This window comes from Pan paniscus, chromosome 5 (assembly GCF_029289425.2).
Source record: "Pan paniscus chromosome 5, NHGRI_mPanPan1-v2.0_pri, whole genome shotgun sequence".
NCBI classification, from domain to species: Eukaryota; Metazoa; Chordata; class Mammalia; order Primates; family Hominidae; genus Pan; species Pan paniscus.
This window is the reverse complement of record NC_073254.2, coordinates 180082668-180095402: the sequence shown is the minus strand read 5'-3', so window position 1 is coordinate 180095402 and position 12735 is coordinate 180082668. Positions and strand designations below refer to the sequence as shown.

The following is a 12735-nucleotide window of genomic DNA, read 5'->3' as shown; positions in this document are numbered from 1 at the left end:
TAAGGAATTCAAAATATTGATTTTAAAGAAGCGCAATAAGATCCAAGAGAAAGTCAAAAAACCAATACAAAGAAATCGGAAAAATATAGGATCTAAATTAAAATTTTACTAGAGAAAGCCATTTTTTAGAAAACCAGACAGAAATTCCAGAAATGAAAAATTCATTGTAGGAATTACAAAATACAGTTGAAAGCTTGAACAGCAGACTAGACCAGCAGAAAAGAGAATCTAATAGCTTAAAGACAGGTTTGAATTAACCCAGTCAGACAAAAGGTATAAAACTCACATCTTATAAAATAATTATACAATTGACACTAAAAAGCAACTAGTTAACAATTAACACTATGACAGGAACAAAACCTCACATATCAATATTAACTCTGAACATAAATGAATTAAATCCTTTACATAAAAGATATAGATTGGTGAACTAGATTTAAAAAAAAAAAATGATCCAACCATATGTTGCTTACAGAAAACCACCTAACTGGTAAAAACAAAGACTCAAGGTAAATAGGTAGGAAAAGATATTCCATGCAAATAGAAACCAAAAGTGAGCGGGAGAAGCAACACTTAGATAAAAGAGACTTTTAAGTCAATAATAGTTAAAAAAGAAAAAAAAAAGACCATTAAATAATGATAACGGGATCAATTCAACAAGATATAACCATCCTAAATACAAATGCACCCCACACCAAAGCACTCAGATTCATAAAATAATTACCACTAGACCTAAGAGGAGATAGACAGCAATGTAATAATAATGAGAGACTTCAACACCTCACTACAAGCACTAGAAAGATCATCGACGCAGAAAATCAACAATAAAACACTGAACTTAAATTGGACTCAGGATTAAATGGACCTAAAAGACATTTAAAGATCATTCTACCCAACAACCACAGGACATACATTCCTCTTAGCACATGGAACAGTCTCCAGGGTAGACCATATGTTAGGCCACAGAACAGTCTCAGTACATTTTTAAAAACTGAAATCATATCAACTATCTTTCCAGATCACAGCGGAATAAAACTAGAAATCAATTCCAAGAGGAGAACTCTCAAAACTACACAAATACATGAACATTAAACAACCTGCTCCTGAATAACCTTTGGGTCAATGACAAAGTTAGGATGAAATGTAAAAATTTTTTGAAATGAATACAAATAGAGACACAATGGACCAAAACCTCTGGGATACAGCAAAGCAGCAGTAAGAGGGAAGTTTATAGCACTAAATGCCTACATCAAAAATAAAGATCACAAATTAATGACCTAATGTAACCCTCATGGCACTAGAAAAAAAAAGAACAAACCAAATTGAAACCTAACAGAAGAAATAACAAAAATCAGAGCAGAACTAAACGAAATTGAGACCCCCCCCCCAAAAAAAATGCAAAGGATCAACAAAACAAAGTTGGTTCTTTGAAAAGATGAACAAAATCAATGGACCACTACTCAAATTAACCACAAAAAGAAGAGACACAATTCAAATAAGCACAATCAGAAATGAAAAAGTAGACATTGATACTATGGAAAGACAAAAGATCATCAGAGGCTACTATCAACATCTCTACACTCAAAAACTAGAAAACCTAGAGGAAATGGATACATTCCTGGAAACATACAACCTCCCAAGATTGAATCGGAAGAAACAGAAATCCTGAAAAGACCAGTAAAAAGTAGTGAGATTGAATCAGTACTTTAAAAATCTCCCAAGAAAAAGCAAAGGACCAGACAGATTGAGAGCCAAATTCTACCAAAGGTACAAAGAACTGGTACCAATCCCACTGAGACTACTCCCTGAAAAAAAAAAAAAAAAAAAATCAAGTTGGAGGGAATCCTCCTTAACTTGTTCTATGAAGCCAGTAACACCCTAACACCAAAGCAAGGCAAGAACACAACAAAAAAGGAAAACTATAGGCCAATATCCCTAATGAACACAGATGCAAAAATCATGGCCTAGAAGAATTAGTATTGTTAACATGACCATAATGCCCAAAGCAATCTGCAGATTCAGTGCAATTCTTATCAAAGTACCAATGTCATTTTTCACAGAATTAGAAAAACAACCCTAAAATTCATATGGAACCATATGAGTAGCCAAAGCCTGAATAGCAAAAGCAATCCTAAACAAAAAGAACAAAGCTGGAGGCATCATGTTACCTGACTTCAAATTATACCTGAAGGCTATAGTAATCAAATAGCATGGTACTGATATAAAAATAGGCACACAGATCAACGGAACAGAATAGAGAACCCAGAGTCAGGGCCACATACTTAAAACCAACTGATCTTTGACACAGTTGACAAAAACATAACACTGGGGAAGGGACACCCTATTCAATAAACGGTGCTGGGAAAACTGGACAGCCACATGCAGAAGAATGAAACTAGAACCCTATCTCTCACCATATACAAAAGTTGGAGACTTAAATGTAAGATCTGAAACTATGAATATTCTAGAACAAAACCCAGGAAACACTCTCCTGGACATTGGCCTAGACAAATATTTCATAACTAAAACCTCAAAAGCAAATGCAACAAAACAAAAATAGCCAAGTAAGATTTAATTAAACTAAAAAGCTTCTGCACAGCAGAGTAAACAGGAAACCTACAGAATGGGTGAAAATATTTGCAAACTGTGCATCTGACAAAGGACTAACATCCAGAATCTACAAGGAACTCAAACAATTCAAAAAGAAAAAAAGAACCCCTTTTTTTAAAAAGAGGGCAAAGGACATGAACAGACATTTCTCTAAAGACATACAAATGGCCAACAAGCATATGTAAAAATGTTCCACAACCCTCATCATCAGAGAAAGGCAAATTAAAACCATGAGACACCATCTTATACCCACTGGAATGGCAATTATTAAAAAGTCGAAAAGCAAAAGATGTTGGCAAGAACGTAGAAAAACGGGAATGCTTACATACATTGGTGGGAATGTAAATTAGGATATCCTCTATGGAAAACAGTATAGAGATCTATCAAGGAACTAAAAATAGAACTACCATTCCATCCAGCAATCCCACTACTGAATATATACTTGAAGGAAAAAAATCATCAGAAAGATACCTGCACTCATATGTTTATCACAGCACTATCCATAATTGCAAAGATATGGAATAAACCTAAGTGTCCATCAATGGATGACTGGATAACAAAAAATGTGGTGTGTGTTTGTGTGTGTGTGTGATTTCATTCTTTTCTATGGACAAATTCCACATGTTGGCCATAAAAAAGAATGAAATCACATGTTTTGCAGCAACATGAATTGAACAATAGCCCATTATCCTAAGTAAAATAACTCAGAAAGAGAACACCAAATACCACATGTTCTCACTTATAAGTAGAAACTAAATAATATGTACACATGGACACGGACAGTGGAATAACAGACACTGGAGACTCAGAAAGGTTGGGGGGTGAGGAATTAGAAATTATCTACTGGGTATAATGTACACTATTCGGGTGACGGGTATTAAAAACCCAGATTTACAACTATGCAATATATCCATGTAACAAACTGCACTTGAACTGCCAAATCTATAAAAATATTAAAATGTTTAAAACACAAAAGAAAATGACAGAGCTACCACAGTAAGCTTCTCTCCCAAATCCAAAAGCCCACCTAGCATCCTCTTCTAGTTATCAGACAGTCCCTAGTCATATACCATCTCTATGTCACGAGCATCCATTGTGGTCAAACCTCATTATTCTAACTGCCTTAGTGAAAGGTCACCACGGACATCCATGTTGCCAAATCCAAGGGCAATGCATTCTGCTTTTCTGTCTGCCCTGCCTCCCTTCCTTCAGGCATCTGCCCTGACTCCACTCTATGTAACCTGGTGCTGATATATTAATCCACTCGGATTCATATTCTTCACAGAAGGATAGCAATCCTGACCCAAAAGGCATACATTTGGGGAATGAAATGAACCCTAGGAAAGAAGGGGCTGCACCTCTTTCTCTGAGACTGCCAATCCTCAGGACTATTTATTTAACCTTTAATGTAAGCCTAACTCCAGTGACCATCTTTGACAGCAGAAACACTGTCTGGGAACTACAGCCAAAACTGGAAGGTACAAAGGAGTGGGAGTCGGGGGAGCACTAAAAGGAAATGTGGGCTGGGGGAGAATGTAAAAACAGGGTTTAAGAAAAATGTGGGTGAGAAGGGAGAGCCATCTAGGAGACAGCTTTCAATATCAAACACACATCTACCTAATTCTTCATAAGAGCTGTCTGTATAGTATCCACTAGACAGAACCAACCTAGTTTTAGCTCATACTAGACATTCAAACTGTTATCATTTTTAACTACTAACAAATGTGTATTATGTATTATAAACACTTATGATTTCTAAACATTCAAAATTTTTGTATCGCTATATACGTATAGCTATACACAGTCATTTTTGCAAAATTGGGGAATCATATTGCCAATCCAGTAATTTCAGGTAGTTCTACTTACCCACTGAATGATAAGTGCGTGTCTTCAAGTCATGCATACAAACAGCACTTGATGGCCCGCACTGGACAATATCCACACTTCCACAGATGTTGATTTTATAAAGTACATTATTTGTGGTATCAACAGCTTCCCATGTATAACTGGAAAGGAAGAAAAACAACTTGTCACTGTCACTGATTTATCAAAAATTAAACTTCTCTCTAGTTTTATTCAAGCCACATTTGCTTAAAACTGCCACAAACTAGAAAATACACTTTCCTTAGCCAAAAACACTAAAAAGTTAAGTATGTTAAGTTGCAAAGAAGCCAGGGCAGAAATTACTAACACCATCTGTCTGTGGTTCAATCCATTCTGAAGCTACCTCCGGACTCAAAGATCATCAAAATAGAAATATCGGGCTGGGCATGGTGGCTCACGTCTGTAATCCCAGCACTTTGGGAGGCCGAGGTGGGTGGATCACGAGGTCAGGCGTTCAAGACCAGCCTGGCCAACATAATGAAACCCCACCTCTACTAAAAATACAAAAATTAGCTGGGCGTGGTGGCACACACCTATAATCACAGCTACCTAGGAGGGTGAGGCAGGAGAACTGCTTCAACCTGGGAGACGGAGGTTGCAGTGAGCCAAGATTGTGCCGCTGCACTCCAGCTCGGTCAACAGTGCAAGACTCTGTCTCCAAAGAAAAAAAAAAAAAAGAAATATCTTACCATTAATTTAAGAATATCAACTCAGATCAGTGTATTAGTCTGTTATCATACTGCTAATAAAGACATACTCAAGACTGGGTAATTTATAAAGGAAAGAGGTTTAATTGACTCATAGTTAAGCATGGCTAGGGAGGCCTCAAGAAACTTACAATCGTGACAGAAGGGGAAGCAAACACATTCTTTTTCAGCAAGGAGAAGTGCGGAGCAAAAGGGGAAAAAGCCCCTTATAAAACCATCAGATCTCGTGAGAACTCACTCATGACCAAGAACAGCATAAGGGTAACCGCCCCCATGATTCAATTGCCTCCCACCAGGTCCCTCCCACGACACATGGGGATTATGGGAACTACAAGCTGAGATTTGGGTGGAGACACAGCCAAACCATATTAATCAGTAATTGCTCAAGGCTCATGCTGAATATAAGATAGTAATAGCCTTTCCAATCACACCAAAATGCTGAAAAGCCAAAGGATTTTTTAACTCTATTTTATTAAAAAACTAGCTATGGCATGAAAGGCAGCTCCACTTCTGCTTTTACCTCTTAGAGCTACAGTTCAGATCTGAACTCGCAAGACAGAGCTGTGCAATGAGTCAACTATCAGATTCGAAATCACACAAAATTCACTACACCAAGCATTAACACTCATTGTTCAAACCTCTGGCAAAGCAGATAGTGAGTTATTGCTAATGCATCAATCAGTATACTTGGGACAAAATAGGTGGTTTCCCGGTTCTGTGAAAACAATTATTCTCAAATGTCTACTCTTCCCTTCCCTGGGGAGAATGTTTTGTCCATTTTGTAAAATGGGGATCATCTCCTCAGCAGGAGTAAAAACAGAAAAGGAAGAAAGTGACTTAAAATGTCCTTGCAAAATGCAAAAAATAAAGACCTGGCCAGTGGCTCGTGCCTGTATCCCAGCACTTTGGGAGGCGAAGGCCAGAGGATCACTTGAAGCCAGCAGTTTCAGGCCAGCCTGGGCAACATACCAAGATCCCATCTCTACAAAAATAAAATTTTTTTATTTTCAATGCAAAAACTGTTATTTAACTCAACATTATTGCTAAAAGGAGGGGCAATAAGTTAAATCAGAATTGCTTAGGCTGGGCCCATCCAGGAGTTGTGGAGGCCCTGGGGGTAAGACCACCATATTTATCTACGTAACTGTGTTATTCACCCTATGCAGTACTCCCTTGACGACAGAAGCACTCCCTCACAGAAGGAGCTGTCCACCTCCCAGAGCTCCCTTCCACAGTGCACCAAGGCAATGACTCAGCACAAAACCAACCACCAGGCCCCCCCATGTGCCCCCCTCCCCAACCCTGAACTAGTTTCAGCAATGGAGGAGAAATAGCAGCCCTGGTGGGGTCACTGGAAGACAAGGCACCAAGAACTCCTAGGTCTGGGAACCCATCAAACCCCCCTGCCAAGAAACCAAACCGCACACATAGGCCTTCAAAAGCATGGAGACTTGGAAGGTCTGATGGCCACTAAGCAGCTACAAACCTGAAGAGCAGGCTGGGGTACTTAGGTGCCCAATCTTAGGGTGATACCCTTGGGGTGTGACTCCTCAACTCAGCTTTTTCAGCAGGAACATGTTAAGAGGTATCTCCTAGAGTCAGGATGACTCAAGGACACGAGAAAATAACCCAAGTACTACTGGGCACAGAGAAAAATCATCAATAAAGGCTTGTTTCCTTTGCCCTTCGTTAACCTTTATTCATGTGTTTCACAGGTATTTCTTAAGTACTTACTGCGGGAGGCACAGGAGAGTACAGCAATGAACAAAACAAAGACACCCTGCCCTCTCCGAGTGTATATTCCAGGTTGCAGGATACAAGATAAACAAGTAAACAAAGACTTGGCTACTACTCAGGAAAAATGCTAATCTCTTATTCAGGAGCCATGACTAGTTTCTCCAGGATAACAGAGACAAACTTCAAGAAGCGGCAGTGGCATAGTTAAACTATTTCACAATCCTAAGTATATGATATTGGTGCATGAGGGTGTCATTTAAAATGAGTTAACTGGTAGGAATCAACGCTAAAGAGATCCACACGTACCTAAAACGCTATGCTTTTCTTTTTTTTTTTTTTTTTTTTTTGAGATGGAGTCTCACTCTGTCGCCCAGGCTGGAGTGCAGTGGCGCCATCTCCGCTCATTGCAAGCTCCACCTCCCGGGTTCATGCCATTCTCCTGCCTCAGCCTCCCGTAGCTGGCACTACAGGCACCCGCCACCACACCCAGCTAATGTTTTGTATTTTTAGTAGAGATAGGGTTTCACCATGTTAGCCAGGATGGTCTTAATCTCCTGATCTCGTGATCCGCCTGCCTCAGCTTCCCAAAGTGCTGGGATTACAGGCGTGAGCCACCGCGCCCGGCCTGCTATGCTTTTCTTAAAAGAAATCCACCATTCTTGCAAAGGGGATATCTAAATAAGGTAAAGAGTGTGTTTGCTTGGGGAGCAGAATCAAGATTTAAAAAAGAATAAAATGAGGGATTTTGTCCTGATAATCTGGAAATCAGGGTTGCTAGAAAGAAAAGTGTTGCTCTATTCAATTATATTATTTTCTCTACTTGCATTTCATACTTGTTTTGTCAAGATTTATCAAATGTAAGTGGTTATGGGAGTAGGAAAGGAGGAGCCTATTAAAATACTTGAACACTGACTTTTTTCAGGGGGGTGATTTAACCACTCAGCACAAGGCAGCCCTCCTCCAGGCCTGGCAACCTCAATGCCATTCAAACCCATCAGCAGCACTTGAGGCGAAGGCACCAATATCTCAGAGTTCTTAGTCACAGCTTTAAAATGAAGAATGGTCACAGCAGGTTTCTAAACTTCACTCCAAAGAGACCTGCAAGCTGTCAGTACTTAAAACATTCTGATGTTTCAACGGACATTATGTCTCCTTTAAAACAAACTAATGGCAGGGCGCGGTGCCTCACGCCTGTAATCCCAGCACTTTGGGAGGCTGAGGCATGCAGATCACGAGGTCAGGAGATCAAGATCAGCCTGACCAATATGGTGAAACTCCGTCTCTACTAAAAATACAAAAATTAGCCGGGCGTGGTGGTGCACGCCTATAGTCCCAGCTACTAGGGAGGCTGAGGCAGGAGTATCGCTTGAACCTGGGAGGTAGAGGTTGCAGTGAGCTGAGATTGTGCCACTGCACTCCAGCCTGGGCAACACAGGGAGACTCTGTCTCAAAAAGAAAAAACGAATATGCCTAGCCCCTAGTATCAACAGGAGCTCAGAAACAGTCATGTGGTTTAAATAATCTCTCTGAAAATTTATGAAGAATATTCCAAAAACTATTATGTACTCTGGTATGCACCCTGGTTAAACTATCACTAGATATGTTTCCACTAAAGTAAATATTTTTTAAAGACTATTTCATAATAAACTTGAAAATCGTATAAATAACTGACAACAAGTTTTAAGAAATCACATGTTTGAAACTAAAGGATTCTAAATTTCTTTTCAGATTAAAGGCCAAGCCCCTAGAATGGCCTAAGCTAAAATCATTCTTAAAATTAAATTGATGTTAAAGTTTAAAAGCACCATGATCACATTATAGAACTAGAAAATGGTTTCAGAAGCAATAAAATTATTACAGACTAAATAAAATGTAATGATACCTTTGAGGAATAATACATTTTTTGTCTGAAAGTTTGTCTGTTAGAAAATTCTCTACCTGAAGTGAACATGTACAGCCAGAATTAGGAAACTATTCCAAACAGTATGGTTCATTTAACAGCCAAGCAAATGAAACCATTCAGCTGAGATTCCCAGAAAAAGCCTACATTCCAGACTAAGTTATCTGAGCTTACACAAGTAAAGACTTAAGAAAAAAGCCAACAGAAAAAAAAAAAAGAGATCAATATATTCAATCAAAGAGAAAACTAAGCTGTAACAGTAAGATGTTAAATGTTAGCAACAAACAAGCTTCTGGAAGAAAGTATCTGCAAGCTGTGTGGAAACACCGTCTTCACTCAAACACACACAAAAGAATGTGTTGAATACATTTTCTGAAAGAAAGAACTTCAGGCCGTGCGCAGTGGCACATGCCTGTAATCCCAGCACTTTGGGAGGCCAAGGTGGGAGGATCACTTGAGGTCAGGAGTTCGAGACCAGCCTGGCCAACATGGTGAAACCCTGAATCTACTTAAAAAAAAAAAAAAAACAAAAAACACACACACACACAAAAATTAGCCAGGCATGGTCGCGCACGCTTATAGTCCCAACTACTCGGGAGGCTGAGGCACGAGAATAGCTTGAATCCAGGAGGTGGAGGTTGCAGTGAGCCGAGATCGCACCACTGCACTCCAGACTGGGTGACAGAGTGAGACTCCATCTCAAAAAAAAAAAAAAAAGTTCTGCAGCAGGATAGGTAAGAAAGCCCAGTGAGCATTTTCCTGAAACTCTGTCAAGTCTTCTAAAAGTCACTGACTCTATGCTGTATTCCATCTTGACTGAAGGAAACCAGCGGGACACAGGAGAGGAGCGGGGAGAACTGCAAAGGCCCCCACAGAAGCGGCTTGTCCACTGGAAACAACCCAGGATCCCTGTCCGTTGTCCCAGTTGTACAAAATTCAGTGACCATCCTCAAGGGAGGCAGCCTGATTTTAGTTAAAATCACTCTTCTGGATGCAAAACCATCTTTCCAAGAACCCTGGTTCTTCAAAACCATCACTCTGGGACAGAAAATGTTCTAGAAAATCAGCAAAAATAAGTAAAATCTTTGCTATTCTATGTCATTTTTCAGAGCGTAAAACAGTTAGCCAATGGTCCCTCTCTCATTCTCAAAAAATCCAAATGCACTCCAAAGGCCAGCCTGACAGCTGGAGATACACACATGTGCTACAGCAGCTCCTCCAGACAGTGTTCCCCGGCTGAATCCACAGCTCCAGCACTAGCTGCCATGGCACTTCATACAGCTCAGTGGTGGCATTTTCTGAAGTGTCTGTTATCCCCAACGACACCGTCACTCTGGGACAGTAATGTCTTCCCTCCTGGAGCAACGACTGGCAGATGCAGGATCAGCATCTCTACTGATGGCTTGAGAAGGAAACTGGCCAGTGGCTAAGAACGCATGACAGCACGGCTCTCACCCACACAGCTAACACGTGAGCCAAATCTCCCCACAGAACGTGATGCCATTATCCAACCCTCCCAAGTTCCTCAGCTTTGAAGCCGAATATCCCAAGGCTCAGAATGAGGAACTTGCCCAACATCACGGAATTATAAAGTGAAGAATTAACCTAGGCAGTGTGAGGCCCACGGGTGAGTCCTTAACCAATTAGGTAAACAGCTTCATTTATTTTCCATTTAAAGAAATGGTTTTAACTTTTCAGAAAACATTTAGTTTCAGTTACAACACAAAAACTGGCAAAACATTCCACAAAACTTTAGTTTAAATCTTGTCACAATAAATGCCATTAAAAGGACAGACTCTGTATGGCATAAAGATCTCTGAGTTCCTATTATATTGCCAACCATCTACACAACTTGATTCAATAAAATGCTAGTCATATAGAAAAATTACAGTTATCCCTTCGCAGCACCTTGTAATCACAGATACAAGACCCCCAGTAGAGGCCTGAAACCAGGAATACGGTTTCGGATATGGTTTTTCCTTTACATACATACCCATGATTAAGTTTAATTTATAAATTAGTTGTTGTAAAAGATTAACAACTAATAATAAAATAGCACAATTATAACTGTAATAAAAGGTATGTGAATGTGGCATCTCTCTCTCAAAATGTCTTAATATTTTCAGACTGCAGGTGACCATGGGTAACTGAAACCTCAGGAAGTGTAACTGCTGATGGGGGGACTGGTTTATAGTCACTCACTTAATGGCGATACGTCGTCAGAAATGTGTCACGAGGCAATTCTGTCACTACTCAAACATCATCGAGTGTATCTGCACACACATAGATGGTGTCGCCTACTACAAACCTAGGCTATATGGTATGTCCTATTGTTCCCAGGCTACAAACCCACACAGCATGACGCTGCACTGAATACCGCAGGCAACCGTAACACGTGACACATATCTAAACGGAGAAAAGGTGCAGCAAAGATATGGTATAAAGGATTAAAATGGCACACTTGCCTAGGGCACTTATAATGAATGGAGCCTGCAGGACTGGAAGTGGCTCTGGGTGAGTCAGTGAGTGAGTGGACCTAAAGGCCTAGGACCTGACTGGACGCTTTCATAAGACTGGTAGTGCAGCGGGTTCGTTTACAGCAGTATTACCACAAACGTGTGACTAATGCATTGTGCTACGACGTTACAATGGCTACAGCATCACTAGGTGATAAGAATTGTTCAGCTTCATCCTAATCTTCTAGGACCAAGGTCATTTATGCAGACTGTAGTTTACGCAGTCCGTCATCGGCCAAAACGCTTCTCTTCTCATTTTTAATGTCATGGATACTACTTATATCGTAAAGGCAGAATTCTCAGAGTGGTTGAACCCATCTGAGGACAGCCTCTATGAAAAAGCTGTGAACTGTCTGAAGATTCAGACCACATCACATCACGCTGATCAACAGATCATATGCTTTTCCTTGCTCAACTTCTTCCCCAAGCTAAAACTTCTGCTACTCTATACTCCCAGTCCAGTTCTGCTTTCTCTTCTGCACAGTGTGAATTGCCAAACACCAGAGCATTGCCTTCCACAACCTCTCTTCCCATACCCAACTGGTTTCCATGGAAATAATATCAAGTCCCCTCAGCCGGCTCCTTCCCACTGGCGGCACTGTCCTTGCTATTTCTATACAAGCAGCTTGTGAACTCTACAAACAAGGTCCACATCTATATTGTCTTCCTCAACTCAGATGCACACTCTCCTTTAATGAGACTACTCAGCTCAGCAGAGAGTCCAACAGTGACACAACTCAGAAACATTCTACAATCAAACCATCAGGCCCAGCAGGAAACGGGGAGCAGCAGAAGTCAAACACAAGGCAAATGACTTTAGAAGATCTCTGCTTTTAAAGCAAAGTCTGTGGCAGAAACATACCCTATTTTTTTAATTTAACAAGGGCAATTAATTTAACCATATAAACCAAGCACACAGTCGGAATCTTTCCCATAAAGAAAGCTCAGATACTGTTTTGCTCCTGACTGTAATCTCACTGCTTCTGCTGAAACTATCCTGGAGAACTGCAGTCAGTCCACGCCTGTTCAGAAGTACAGAGGTTCCATTTTAACCTCATTTGCTTGAAATTTCATAATATCCTGAAAGGTGTTGGCAGATTACCAATTAGAAGGAAGCACACAAGTAACAGACTGTCAGCCAACCCAGAGACAGGAAGGTGTTTCTACTTTCCTGCTACTGTTCCAGCAAGGGCCGCAATCAAAACCCACCCTGGTCCAGACGAAACCAATCGAGGGGCTGCAATGAAGAAGTGAATCTAACCCCAGGCCGACGCAGCTGCCCAGAATTCAAAAAGCTTCAAACAGAGATGCAGAGCCATCTCCACTGAGTGAGTTCTAAACGTCTGTCCAAAAATGAAAAAAAATTCAAAATACAATGTCA

General features: G+C 40.4%; 1 protein-coding gene across 1 annotated transcript in view; it reads right to left on the bottom strand.

The window, feature by feature from the left end:
* IGF2R (insulin like growth factor 2 receptor) overlaps positions 1 to 12735 on the bottom strand; it is a 137853-nt gene that overhangs the window by 111196 nt on the left and 13922 nt on the right. The window contains exon 2 of the mRNA XM_034963192.3: positions 4477 to 4616. Coding sequence (XP_034819083.1) covers positions 4477 to 4616 — 140 coding nt within the window. The remainder of the gene's footprint in view (positions 1 to 4476; positions 4617 to 12735) is intronic.